The sequence below is a fragment of the Calypte anna genome, chromosome 3, assembly GCF_003957555.1.
Source record: "Calypte anna isolate BGI_N300 chromosome 3, bCalAnn1_v1.p, whole genome shotgun sequence".
NCBI classification, from domain to species: Eukaryota; Metazoa; Chordata; class Aves; order Apodiformes; family Trochilidae; genus Calypte; species Calypte anna.
Window position 1 is genome coordinate 69,264,743 of NC_044246.1, and position 14,864 is coordinate 69,279,606.

Genomic DNA, 14,864 nt, shown 5'->3' on the forward strand with positions numbered 1-14,864 from the left:
TCTATTTAACTGCCAGGGCTTTTATTTATTTTTTTAATTGAATAACAATTCCCAGGACTCATTGATCTTTACATTAGTTAGAGCATCCTACAAGGACAGAAACCATGATGGGGAGAGTGTGAGTAATGAGCTAGCAGCCTAGTGAATCATTTCCCCTAAAGCTTTGTATTTGTAGAGAGACAGATGGTGGTAGCTGTGAAGAGGGAGAGGGAGAAGAAAAAGCATTTTTTGCAAACAACAGACATAGGGACAGAGGACAGTGAAATAAAGAAATAATCAGCAGGTAAGGGAGAAGAAGAGGCTTAGAATACGCCAGCTGTTTCAAAACTAACACATTAATATTAAAATGGATTAGGCTAAAGGGAAAACAAAGGAAGAAATTACAGATAACATGAGCTTTGTGGCCAAGAGGGGAAAAATTTACCAAGAGCAGCCCTAAAAATATATTTATAGATGAACTCTTGAGTCAGTTATTAACTTCATGTGTAAATAATGGGGAACTAGCTGAAAGGGTGCTGGTCTCTTTCCTGTAGGCTGGCAGGTACCCACAGAGGAAAAAAGACATTGCTTGAAAGGCTACAGTAATGCTGGGGGTTTCTCTCACAGCATCAGTATGTTTGCAAAGGGTGTGTGAGAGAGGAAATACACTGTCTCTAATGTAGAAAATAAGAAGCAAAGCAAGGGAATTACATACTTAGCACTGGGGTAAGTGCAGCATTGAGGCCGAGATCACTGAGAAAGAGTATGCTTTGCAGGCTTGCCAAAGCTCAGATGAGATTAATGCATGTAAAGGTTTTTTTATGCAAGTCACCTGTGTGACAAAAATATGGTTGAAAAGTTTTTATCCCACAGTTAAGCTAGATCAGCTTCTCCAGCATGGGAAGTGTACAGTCATGTCATGTCACTCAAGATATGAAATGCTGCCCTAAGAGCTCATTTTCTCCTGGTAGGTTCTTAACTGTCATCATTTGGTGCCATTTAAGAAAATAAAGCTGCAGAGGTCCCTGCAGCCTCTCTGGGACCATCAGCAAGGCAAATGATAAAGCTGTCTCATTAGAGCAGCCCCACCAAAGGAAGGGCACCTTGCAAGGAATATGCCCTTCCAGTGCCCTTCTGCAGCCAGCAACCAGGCTGCAAGTACTGGAGACCCAGGCATCTTTATACCAGCATCAGTCTGGGCAGCAAACTTTGGTGGTGTGGTCAGGGGAGCTCCATGAGGACCAATTGCCACTATTTATAATGCTTGTGGGTTGTCAGATTAGAGGTGTTGGTAATGCTGAGGGAGATGCTTGGCCCTAACACGTAATGGAGGGGGAAAAGTGGGAACTTTGTGGCCTCACAGTGCAAAAGGTAATGAGGAAAAACACATCTTGGAGAGTTTCCTCACCCTCAGTGTGCAGAACAGACGCACATTATCTTGCAAAGTAAACATCTCTCTTGTTACACTTTGGCTTTAATTTAACAGGCTTCCCACACCTTGCCCACACCTGTGGGAGTCTGCTACTGTTCAACATGCCTTTGGGAATCAGATCTGGCCTGGAAGGTCACCACTTTCAGCAGTCTCCCCTTCCTCCACCCTTATCACGATGTTGCTACAAGAAAGCACTCCCTTAATACTGGGTTTGCAGTGCAAGTGGGCTGGCACTGCTCCTTCTCCCTGGTCCCCTGCACAGGTTTTCTGAAGTCCAAGGCTGGCACATTAGCACATAGTGTTAAAAATCTCTGCTGTGTCATTTCTGCATCAGCTGTGCCAGTAGCTGCTCACATGGGTCCCTGCAGCCAGCACAAACCACACTGGCACACAGACATCTCACAAAAGCCACTTGCAAAGCCCCCTCTGAGATGCTAAGCCTTCAGACATGCCCCTCTCCCACCCTGTCTGATCCTATTGTAATCAGCAAAGGGAGAAAGATATCTACATTTGGGTGATATTTTTATTAGAAGAGTTATTGCTAACAGTGATGTTCCTTGGTCTGTGGGAGAAGCAGGTCTGGAAGGGAGCAGAGATGTCCCTCACGTGCCTCCCCTGAGCCTTGGCTGCAGGTGGGCACTGGGTGCTGCTGCCTCCAGAGGCAAAGCCAAACCAGGCCCTGAGCTGCCAGCCTGCAGGAGAAGGCAGCAGAGGAGCAGCCTGTCCAGGGATGGCTCCAAATTGAGCCAGGAGTAATCTGGAGAAGTTCAGCCATACTCCAGCCTTCTGGAGCCCTGCCTCAGCCTGTGGAGCATCATGGAGCCATGCACCAGCTGTGTGTCCCTCTCTGTGGCCAAGATAACTTGTAAACAAAGAAGAAAACATCAAAAACTAAGCTTCCCAGCCCAACTGGAACTGCCAGCTATGCTGCATTTCAAGGGCTTGCTGGTGTAGATGGAACCAGACAAATATAAATGCCATGTGTCCTCTATCATGGCTCTGGGAACTGCATGCTGCAGTGAAGATCCCTACAACCTGGAAGAAATGGCTCCAAAAGCGAAGTCTTTTTTAACTATTATTTTTATTTCATAACATTTGCTCTTCACTGAAAGGTATCCTGTTCCCAGAGAGGGCTGAGGGCAAGCACTTATTTGCCCACCTAACCCTTGGGTCAGGGGAGCTTCTCAGCAACTTATACAGCCCATGGAACTAATGGTTGGATCAAGGGAATCCCAGGCAAAACAAAGATGCACCCAGTGGGAGAAAATCCCTGCAGGACCAGTGTTGTGGAACAGGGAATCAGGCAACCCAAAATTCTGCCCAGGAGTAGAAGACTTCCCAGCATCTATTTTGCAGGTTGGTCAGATGAAGTTCTCACTGTTGTATCATACCAGTCTTCTAAGGGGGAGGGAGTGGTATGCATGCTGTAGGAAAGCCTCAAGGAACACAAAGTGTGGGGTTTCTGGGGCTTTTGAAAAAGGTACTGTAATGGAAGACACTGGACAAAAAAAAAAAAAAAAATTATTAAAATAGTTAATAATTAAAATTGATTTTTAAAAATATAAGTACCACCTGCAGTGAGCTCATTGTGGCTGAATTCTTTGGGTTTTCCACTTGTTTTCTAAAGGAGTGTATTCTGGAAATACCATCTTGGAGGCTTTCTTCAAAGCTACCTTCCTTTACTTGGGCTGACAGTCCTTACAGCATGCCTGTTCTGTTTTTCATCAGCTTCCTCCAGTGAAAATCCACAAAACGTGATGCTTTGTGACTGGCACCTTCAACACTGCAATGCTCTCAGGTTTCAGCCTCAGTATTTCCAGCAAGCAGCAGGTGTTACAGCCCACTGTGAAAAAGCCTGCAGTGTTCAAAGGAAGCAATTTAGTGAGAAAGACTTCTAAACAGGTAAGACCACTGGGGACTGAGTTGAATGGCCCAGAACCAGTGAGAGCATTAGAGTGTTTCATCCCTAGGCTGGGAGAGAGAATCAAGCCCAGCTTGGCCCTGGTCAAACCCAGTCACATTATTATCTGGTGGCATCCCTTCAGTTCTCAGTGGGTGTCACGTGCAACTCATGCATGTGTGAATACATGCAGCCAGATGCACACAACACTCATCATAATCTTCCCCCCAGATCTTCCCTCCAAGCAGGTCCAGCTGAGATCCAGCATCAGCATCAATATGGACACGAGTGGTTCTTCAGTGCCAACTTAACAGCACACCGCAGACAAATGGACATTTCTCTGTACAGCAGACTAAAGATAACCCTGCCAAAAATGATTCCAGATGCTTGGTACTGGCTTTTCCTCATGTACAGGGCACTGAGTCAGGCACTGAAAAATTATTTGGGAAACAGAAGTTCTGTTCTCCACTTTACTATTGCATTGCTGCAGACTGCAGAAATTTATCAACTCGTTCTGCTACTTACCTAAGAACCTAAGATGACAGCAAACTGGCCACTTAGGTAAAGTTATTAGAGAACTTACTGCTAAAGTACTATGGGCAGAAAAACAATTTTTATTTTAATGGGTCCATTGTCCTCCCAGCCTCACTCACTTTTTTTCTGGAAGGACAGGCTATATAGAAGCTGAAAAAGCAGAAAGCCAGCAGTAACTGTCCCAAGAGAGTGATGAGGGGAGGTTCTTTAAATAGGCACAACAGAAACCAAGAAAACAGACAGGGAGTATGATAAAGAAGTGAGAAAGAGAACTAACCAGCTAACTAGACATTGATCTTTTCTGGGTTCCTTTTTTATTTTAAAAGAGGTAAAATAATTTAGCACTTACTATTTTTAAAATGAAGAGGGGAAAGACAGCAAAACAGTATTTTTTTCCTCTGGGCTTTTTTTGTCCTGTTTTAATTTATTAGTTGGAAAGCAACCTACTAAAGCAGCACAGTCCCTCCTGGAGGCACATCCATACTGATGCCAATTTGGGGTATGTTGGTATATCAGCAGTCAAGACAAGACAGCCAGGTACAGAGTACACAGAAAATTAAGAGGTCTCCTTTAACACAAAGAATAAAAAGTGCATATCTAAAGACCTCACATCTGTTTATTGATGCAATCCAGACTTCTTGCTCAGTCCAGGTTGGAGTTAATGACTCCCAGGAGTAATTAACAGATTGATTTTTAGGGCTTTGGGTTGGATGGACTTTGGCAGTGGAGAGACAGATTTCACCTTTTCCTCGAAGTTGTGCCCAGACAATGGGGCAATGACTTTGGGGATCTGCTTCATGGGAGTGAAAAAAAAAGCATCATCCCTGTCAAACCACCTTTGGTTTGTTTCTTTTGTTTGCTTCTGTTGCTATTATTCCTCAGTCCTGCACATTTCTCTGGTTTTGACATCTTACAGTGTAGCTGCTCTTGAACTGCCTGATGTTCCTTGTCCCAGTGGAAGTTTCCAGTGCAAAAAAGGGCTCATCTGGAGACCTACACCAGGCTCAGCCTGTGTGTCCCTACACAAAATCAACATTTGGTCTGGTTTGACCTTCTACTCCCTTCATGTGAGTGAGAGAATAGGTGCAGCCAAGCAGCACTATCAGATGGAGACAGGGCGATGCTTCAGAAAATTATCCAGGACATTTCTGCATTCATTTCAAGCTTACATCTCTGGTAGTACTCAAACTAGTATTTAGCACATAGCAAGAAGACAAGCCTTTTACAAGGTATTGCCTCTGAAATAGCATCAGTAAGAAAATCCAATGAGTGCCAGAAAATCTGGTGTCCTATTGTTGGTGACAGAGCTCCAGAGGGAGAGCAGCCCTTGACCTTCCTGCTCCCTACAACCAGAACAGGTAAATCACAGGGAAACACATTTTATCCTACCAGATGTACAGTGTACAGACACAGCCTGCAAACAGCATGTCTGCAAGCTCCTAACTTGTCAGACAAGTGTCAGTATCTCAAACCCTAGCACACACTGGGATTTAGCAGGCTTCCAAGGCATTTTGCATCAGCTCAGGTAGCAGCTCTGCAACTGTTATGCAGTATATATGCTATTGCCCAGCTAAAAGCATAGTTTCAGTTCTGATTTAGCTTTTTTTTTTTTCCTCACATGCTTCCATTAGCTAACTCTAATCTAACGAAGCAAATAATTTCTCAAATGTTGTCTGTATTTTATAACATTAAACCCAGCTACAAAGATAGTTGCTCCGTGCTTAACACTGAAAACCAGAAGGCAGAGCTTACAGTCTGACTCTATCTGGGATTTGAGTGGCCAACTATAATCCTTTGCAAATTATCTGTCACTTCTTTGTAAGCCCAGCTTCCTTTCCTTACGTCTGAATTTGGACTGGGGATAATGAACTTCCTGTGTCATAGACGAGGATACAAGGAAACTCATTGTATGCTCACCAAGGAAGAGTATATCAGTAAGAAGCTTATAAGACAGCTCTGAAGGGTCTTGTTAGAATGACTTATTCTCTCCGAGTTTCAGTGGTTTGATTAAGTGGATCATGTGATAAACATTTATAATGAACTTCTTCAGATGCTGCCAGGGAAAACCCAGCAGATAAAATGCTCAATCCCACGGCATTGCTCTCTGCATAACAAACTGATTACAACGACAGAAAAATCATGAAATTCACTGGCTTCTCCCACTCAGGACAGCACAACAGTGTTATATAATTTTCCCTCTGCTGCCCCAAATTAAAATACCCTTGCTACTAAATCTAGTTCAAACTAGTTCAATTTTCCTCCTACCAGGCAGATTACAGCTAAATGTAGCAACTTGTGAGCAAGTCTAGTTGTGCTTCTGGAGATTTTTTTCTTATTAAAGAAAACAAAATAATACAAACAAAACCCCACAACCAAATAAAAACTCAGCATAAACTCACTAGCAACATATAGTAGTTTTATTTTTTAAAAAATATACATGCTATTTAACCTGAATCACCAGAGGGTAATCCTCATTTCATTGGCAAGAGAGAGAGGTCAAACAGCAGGCCAGGGTCAAGAGCATCCCTTGCAATTCTGACCCATTCCTGTAGGACCAGTAACCTGGGTAAGATACCAGCACCTCCTATGCTCTCTCCTCTCCCTCCAGTTAGCAGCCCATTGTTTCTTCTTCTCAGCAGCACAGCCCCCCTTTTTGATCCCACTCTCCCAGGTTGTTTCCACGTAACAAGCTACAGCATCTCTGCAAAAGGCATCCTGACTCAGGCATGATGCATGGGATGTACTTCTTCCTGCCCTATCAGTTGGCATAAATTATGGTGCTGCTTCCCCAAGGCCAGTGCTATTTTCCTGACTTGGGTGTCAACTGCAGCACATGTGATTGGATGGGGAGCCTTTAAGAAAGTCTTCAGGTCCTGGGACTGAGATGAGGGTAAGACCCCAATAGCCTCTGCTTCCTGACTAGCACTACCCATGTGCTCCTGCTACCATGGGGAACAGCTCTCTGCACAAGGACATGCATGTTGGTCTGGTCCAATAACTCATCAAAATACCTGTAAAGGCTCTGCTACACAGAAAAGGGGCTATTCCTCTACTGCCACTTCCAGGTGTCAGGGTGGAGGAGGCAACCATTTCAGCTGGGTGTGGTACTGCTGTCAGTGAGAGCGTGGAGAGATACACCAGTGCTGGGCTCTAAGTGAGGTAACTGGTTTTACTTGGGACCCTTAATTCAGCACAGGGGTGATGAGGGCAGGAATGATGCCCTTCCTTTAAGCTACTTACTGACTGGGTTTCCCTCAGTCCAATCCCAGACTTTACAATTCTGAGATGGCAGAAGCTGCCAAGTCAGGCCCTGGCAATGCATGTCCTCAGGCTACCTCACTCTGCATCATCCCGCTGAGGAATCAGCTCTTCAGGTTCACTCGGTCAATCACCGTAAAGGGAATTGCTTTGGGAACTCAGGTGTCAGGGGAAACAAGAGGGTAAAAGGTGGAAAAGGGCATGTCACCTCAGCAATTCTGTCCTGCACATCACCAGTAGGTTTGATATCTGTCAATGATGCATGGTGGAACCAAACTGGCAGTGCTTAATTTCTCCACTACACTGAGAGCCCTTGCATTTCCCTTCTGCTTGGCAGCGACTACACACAAGGCAACAGTGCCCAGCCTGTCACAGAAGAAGTGCATTTGCTTGTAAATCATCACTAGAAAGCCTGTATGGCCATAAGGCTGCTTTTGTGGAGAATGCCCTTGGTTATAGCTGGCATTTCACTGTGCTTCCCACTCCCTCTGCTTCTTGTGCGCATAAGCAGCCCCACGTTGCCTGTCTGTTGTACTGAGCATCACATCAAACCACCTCACTGACTACCAACACATTAAACCACTGCACAGACATAAGACAGCCTTGCAAGTGAGATCCTGTGCTTGCAGTTTGCACAGACACTAAAGCTGGCCCAGAAGCAAACCTATGAGCATCCTTGAAGTACACTACTGACATATTAACATCCCATAACGTGGGATGACAGACTCAACACGCCTTGTGCAGCTGTTACACAGGGACCTAGGGATGAAGCATTTGCCAGCTGAAGAACACATATACCAGCTGAAGAACACATATACCAGATGAAGAACACAGACGTAAATATCAAATTGTCTTGTCAAATGAATCAGAGCATCAGAGGTGTAGGGAGGGATGCCCTGCTCCATGGCTTGACCCATCAAAAGACTTATCCATCAGTTCTGCTTCTAAGAATGGTCCAGCAGTTATGGCATCCCATAAAAATCCTAAGGGATGGTGAAAACTGTTTGTGTTTTTTTTCCTAGCAAACTTGTAAAATACAATTGCAGTTTAAAATGTACATCAAGAGTTGTATATCAGCTTTCCTGCACACCATTAATAGCCATTAAGTCTCTCCAGGTCATGTTATTTTTCAATTAATGGGATTGCACAGGTATAATTAAAAGGATAATATGGTATCAATCAGCTCTCATCAATTGTGATGGCATGTGAGAAAGAGGCCCTTATCTTGATTTATTTTACAGCCAAAGGGAATTCATGCATCTAATTGTGAGGGGAAAAAAAGGTTATCCTTAAAACATACTTTTATATGGAATCAGTAAGAATAACAACAACAATACTGCTATTAGATTCAGTCATCAAAGAACAATGAGATTTTAATTCTGTAAACCAAGTGAAAATTTGCTCTTTAAATTATTTTGTTTACACTTGACAAGGAAGACTCCTGGAAACGTTGGCTCATTGTCCTTCGTGACATTTTGGTATTTTGAACTAAATATACTCCTCCAAAACGTTCCCTTCAGTTCTACTTAACAAGTTTGGTATTTCCAATTAGGTATGGATGTTGGACATAAAAGGATTTTTCTTTCTCACTTCACATTTAAAACAATTCTGGTAAAAAAAATATTTTTATTCTAGGAAGCAACTAAAAAGGAAAAAGGCCCCAGTATGTTTTTTATCTTAATTTTGTGTGTCCCAAGCATTGTGTGCCCACTTTTGAGAAACTGAACCCCTCAAATGACCCAAGAACTAAAGGAGACTTTTGAGAACTTGAGGCATACAGAAGCTAAGTATTCCAAATAGAAAATCAGACTATGGTACTTCATTTATCACTCACCTCGCACCACATAATCCTATTACAAAGGTCTATTGTGAGACTTTGATATTTAAATATTTAGCAGATGAAGAGCATCACTGAGTGTTATATAACGTTTTTCCTGACTTATTGATCTTTACCATGTCTCTTCCTTCTATATGACAGATAAAGGTGTTTGGGGTTTAAACCACAGATGTTAACCTATATGTGATCAAGTCTGAAATTTTGAATTAGACTTATTTGGAGCACCATTTGGAAGCTGCTTTTTTACTAGTCTCATACTTGTACATATTAAATATCATCCACAGATTTCCTGTGCAGTCTTGTCCCCAGGGACTGAAAACCTGGTGTGCACAACTCATAAATAAAGCCAGTGAGACATGAGCAAGAAAAAGCATACTTCTGGGAATCACTCCAGGAAAATAAATATGCAAGATGGCATATCACCCTACACAGGGCTGGCAAAGGTAAAATAACATTTGGGTTTGATCATTACAGAAAATATATTAATTCTCTGTTCTTATGTACATTCTGGTCTTCCACTGAAACAAAAGGGCAAAGGTAAGACAAGAGTGACTCACAAGAAAACAAACCTGCTGGTAACACTTGTAGCTTATTTAAGTAAATTGGAGGGATCAAGTCTGAATTAGACCCCTGGATACACTCATGAATTCTCTAGAAATTACCTTCATCATTTATTTCCTATGTTGGGGGTTCACAGCTCTTTCCATGGGGTATGTTTGCTTTTAAGAGCCTATCTAAATTCTAGGCATACTTTTCTTCAATAGTCACAATGCATGACATAAAGAAGTAATATCAAAACACGGTGAAGAACAAAATAGGAATGGGTTTGGATGAAACCATTTCAGCCCTCCTGTTTCTGTCTGTACTTTACTCTTTCTTGAGAGTAGGATATTACGTTTACTGGCATTGACTCTTTCCTTAGACTTTATTCTTTTGGTGCCCTTCTCCTCTGCTCTCATTTTCCCAGTCTTTGATACTTTTTTTGAAATCTCTTGAATCCTTATTTTCCTATCAGGCTGTGCTTACTTTTTGTTTACTGTTGTTACTTATGTGGCATTGAAAAGTTCAAGCCACTGTATATAAGGTATGACAACAATATGATCGTACAGAAATGCTCATTATTCAAGGGATGAACTATTAGAAGAGACATCCTGCAACTATGCAGATTGTAGACAGATGCCTACCTGTGTTTTGCTTGGCTGTAGTTTGGAAATGTACAGTATTCTTCAAGAGCAAATGTGACGTGTTCTGCCAATTTTTATTTTATTGTGGACTGGTCTATAGCAAGACGAACCTCTCTTAGGGAACAGCACTTCAAGGTCCAACCACGTGTTCCAGCAGAGACTCACAAACAGTGCTCTAAGCCTATGGCTCTCAGAGTTGACTAGCCCGGATCAGTGCTGTTGCTCCAAGAGCAACCAACCTCTCTGCTGACTTGCTCAGGACTGAGCCGAGCTTGTGTTTCAGGCCTCACCTTTTATTGGCCCCCTGGTCCTGCTCATGCGCAGTGGGGGCCCACCCTAATCAGGCACAGGTGGGCTTAACACAAGCTCATGCCCACTGCCTGGTAATTAGGGGCACCTGGTTGCCTTGTTACACTACACTGGTCCATATTTTTGCTCTCAGGGATGAAGGCTTACATCTTGTAACTGTTTGCCTAGTGATGTGTGTTAATAATTTTGCTTGGGTTCTTAAATAATGCATATGACAGCAGAATCCACACTTCCAGTGCAAATACAGCTTTAAAACAAGCTGTTGATGGGAAATTAATTGGAAAGTTTTAAAATTTGGAGTTTAAGGATAGTATCTTAAAAGCCATAACTTATGTATTTCCAAATGTATTTTGTGCAGTACATTTACAATTATTTTGTTTATGGGTTTTAAAATTATCCTCTGTATGACTGAACATTCTTATACTATCAGATATCACTGCTTTCACTGCACAAAGAGCCTAGGAAAGCTTTTCATGCCTCTAAGGGGAAGTTTCTTATGACATAGCAACATGAGTTCAATGGAAGAGATACATATATCTGCTGGTGTTGCACATTTGCTTATGGGACTGTGGGGCCTGATATACCTATATAGCACATAGAAACCTTGAGGCTCCTTCAGATTTTAATTTGGGCGATGACACACCCAGGGCATCTTATGTGTAATAGAATCCCAAGTGTGCAGGACTGTAAGAAAAAGAGAATGGAGACTGTGTGAGATATTGCATACTTCTAGCACAGATCAGTTACTGATAGGTAGCTCATTTTCTCTTCCCCTCCTGGCAGTTATCTGTATGCAATATATATTCACATTTCCATCACAAGGTACTCAACAGCAATCATTAGTTTCTTCCGTGGCAGACTCAGATTCTTGGGAGGCTGGAGTTGGAACATTTTATGTTGAATCCCATCAAGAGTTATTAATATACATAACATCTGCTGAATTGGGAAGACAGAGCTTCAGGTTGATGCTCTGTAGATGTTTAAGATTAGTAATTTTCTTGGTGAAATTGCCAGCACAGATGCTGCTCTGACAGCACACGATCTAACAGTTTACCTGTAATTGCCACAACAATCCTAAAACACATTTGTAGGCTAGAATATAACTAGGTAGGAAAAGTCAAGTGAATATCTTAAAATAACTTCACTTTTTGTAGTTAACAGGGTATCTATAACACCCCGAGTCTGGAGAGATGACTCTGTCTCTAGAACATGTGGTTTGGGAGAGGAATACAGAAAGATGAATATTCTAGTTCAGATGAAGCTCCATGACCATCACTGGCAGAAATTGGAGAGTGCTGTATCCATTAGAGGAGATGGATCAGCTGTACTTCTCCCTCACTCTTGTCACTGAAGTTATGGCCTCCAGGATGTCATCATAACTGAAAAAAGTCATCAAGGGCATAAAATTTTTGCTAAGGACAGGAACACCTGGGAGCTGATGAGTCCAGACCCAGGTTCCAGTCTGAGATGGGAGAACAGGCATCCAGGCTAAGAGAGGGAAAAACTTAAGTACAGATACCAAAGCATTCCTTTGTTTCTTGGCTCCAGATGCAGGATGTCTCTTAAGTTCTGCAGATACTCTATTCAGGATATCTTGAAACCAGGACTCTTTTGGCAAGTGGAGATTAAAATGCTGATTTTTCTGAATCTTACTTGATTTTGCCAAGTCAGCTAGGAATTAGAAGGACTGACAAGAAAGTATGAAAGGAAATGGCTGTCCCTGGAACATGGAAACATTCTTGTTGACCTGTGCTATGACAATGTCCATTTGAGATAACTTTATTTTGAGATGATTTCAGATGTTTTTGATTTCCTGCTTGTGTTTTGAAGAGGACGGTCTGCTGAAACCTTTTACCCAGCTATTCTGCAGACTAAGCACAACACAAAAAGAAGGAGATTTTATGCAATATAATTTCTTCCTGGCAGAGAGTAATGACACATTCCACACTATTGACATGAAGCTATGTAAGATTGTTAACAGTCACGATGGCTTTTCTGGTTTAGGTATTAGTCCACTGGCAACTGGTTTAAGGGTGTAACTTAAAATCTGCTGAGTTGGAATCAACCCATCGGGATCATCACATCCAACTCCTGTCCTTGTGTAGGGCACCCCCAGAATCACACCATGTGCCTGAGAGTGTCATCTAAACCTTTCTTTAACTCAGGCAGGCTTGGTGCTGTCACCACTTCCCTGGGGACCCTGTTCCACTGCTCAACCACCCTCTGGGTGAAAAAAACTTCCTAATATCCAACCTAAACCTCCCCTGATTCAGCTTCCTACCACTTCCCTGAGTCCTGCCTTCAGTCACAGGAGTGAAGAAATTAGTGCCAATCCCTTCCCTTCCCGTTATGAGGAAGCCATATATTGCAGTGAGGTCACCCCTCAGCCTCCTTTTCTCCAAAATGAACAATCCAAGGGACCTCAGGCACTCCTCACAAGTTATCCTCTCCAGCCCCTTCACCATCCTTGTTGTGTTCCTTTGGATGCTCTCCAATAGCTTAATGTCTTCTCTATACTGTGGATTGGAACAATCACCTCCGCTGACTGACTGGCAATGCTGTGCTTGATGCACCCCAGATTCAGAGAGGACTTAACTGTAAAGAGGCTGTAAAAAAAATCCAAAAACTATCAGATGACAATTAACTTTCTGTCATGACTTGTGTGGCATCAAAGTCTAACTTATATCCTGTGAGTTACTCACTTCCTACAGGAAATTAATCTTTGTGACTATCATATAACAGAACAGCAACCACCTATTCTACACTGAAATATTTGTCTGCTTTCTGGTATTTCTGTCTAGAAAGTATAATTTCCCTGAATTGATGGTATTTTTAGATTAAATTAAGAGGTAAGGTCTATGTGGTTTAAAGAAGTCAAAGGGAAGTTCAAGTTCTGAACTGAAGTCAGATTTCTTTGTGACAATGTGCTGATTGATGGGTTTCTCTAGCAAGAAAAAAAAAAGATTGAGGGATGAATTTATTTGTATTTGTGAAATATTCAGCTAATTTTCCCAACAGACTTTTAAAAAACTGAGTGGTGTATTTTGGGTTTGTTTTTTAATCCTCGGCATTTGGGAGCTCCACTGTCAGGGTAAATGAGACCACCACAGCTACGCCTACACTGTAATGGAACAAAAAGTCCTTTGTACCAGAAAAAAGCATGGCATAGTCTGTACCCCCTCTCACCGAGCCCTATCCACTCCAGACACATTATGGCAGTGAGGACCCCCAGCAGACTGCTTGAGAGCTTTACTGTCCTACTGTATGGACCCACCAAGCTCACCCAGGTATCCAGGTGCCAACATTCTCCACAGAAAAGGAGATGTGGCCATATCTGAGGTCAGTGCTTCTTGTTTGCAGTATTAAATGCGGGTAAGTGAGATTTTCAGCAAGGTTTCAGGTCTGCTTTCATTGACTACAGATTTAAAGTCTTAAGTGATTATGCAAATGTAGTAATTATTTAAATCTAGTAGATGTATAACAACTGGAATTAAGGCTAAAAATTTAAATGTGGACCTTGCTATCTTGCATTTGTTGAGAGAAGTTTTATTTTCCTGAAAAATGCAATACATGGAAACCTCAATTCCAACACAAAACTTTAGCAACAAATCAGGTTGATGGGTGGTGGGATAAAGGTTAAGCATAATTTGTTATTTACAGCTTTGAAAGTCATATACAAATCCCTGTCTTCTGAGTGCTAAATTCATGCCCCATACATATGTTGTTTGTCTTATTAGACTATGTGTGAATGAAAAGAACAGCTGTGATCTGCCCTTGTACTCGGAAAGGGCTCTGATAAAGAAAACAAAACCCAAACAAATCCTGTTTAAGAAAAAAATTCTTAATTTGAATTTATTCATTCTGCATGTGTGAGGACCCACAGAATTGTTCCATATTTTCATTACATCACAAAGTTGTAGTGAAAAGGAAGCTAAGGTAGAATTGCACACCTGCTCATGTTTAGTTTTGGAGTTATTGAAATTATTTCTCTTTCCATGTATCATTTTAACAATATTTTAACAAATATTTAGCTTACTTTAATAAATTCACTAAAATTACTGCATCTGCACTGCAGGCTTCTGTTGCTTTTATTACACCAACTGATTTGTTCCAAATAACTAAAGGTAAACAAAAACCGTGTGTGTGTAGCCCATAGTTAAACTACTGCAAAGTCCTTTATAGTGCTACAAGGATTTAGTTTAAGCCAGTAGATGAAACCATTACTCAGTGCAAGTTTTGAATGTGACCAAAACATAATGATACAGATATTTCACTGTTCAGCACTCACAGCAATTATCAATCACCATCCCCTCTCTATGGCTCCTGGGCTGCACATTCTCCTTTTTTTCCTTAGAAAATACAACTCTTAAAATACAAGAGGAAGTAATGAGAACAGAAAAACAACAAAACAAACAAACAAAAAGGCTCCTG

At 41.9% G+C, this 14,864-nt stretch overlaps 1 protein-coding gene across 1 annotated transcript in view; it reads right to left on the bottom strand.

Annotated features, from left to right (window-relative positions):
- Positions 1-2,675: 2,675 nt before the first annotated feature.
- The window catches only part of LOC115598027 (CASP-like protein 4A2), a 33,069-nt gene continuing 20,880 nt past the window's right edge, over positions 2,676-14,864 (bottom strand). Inside the window, exon 2 of the mRNA XM_030447040.1 lies at positions 2,676-2,909. Coding sequence (XP_030302900.1) covers positions 2,849-2,909 — 61 coding nt within the window. The 3' untranslated portion in view covers positions 2,676-2,848. The remainder of the gene's footprint in view (positions 2,910-14,864) is intronic.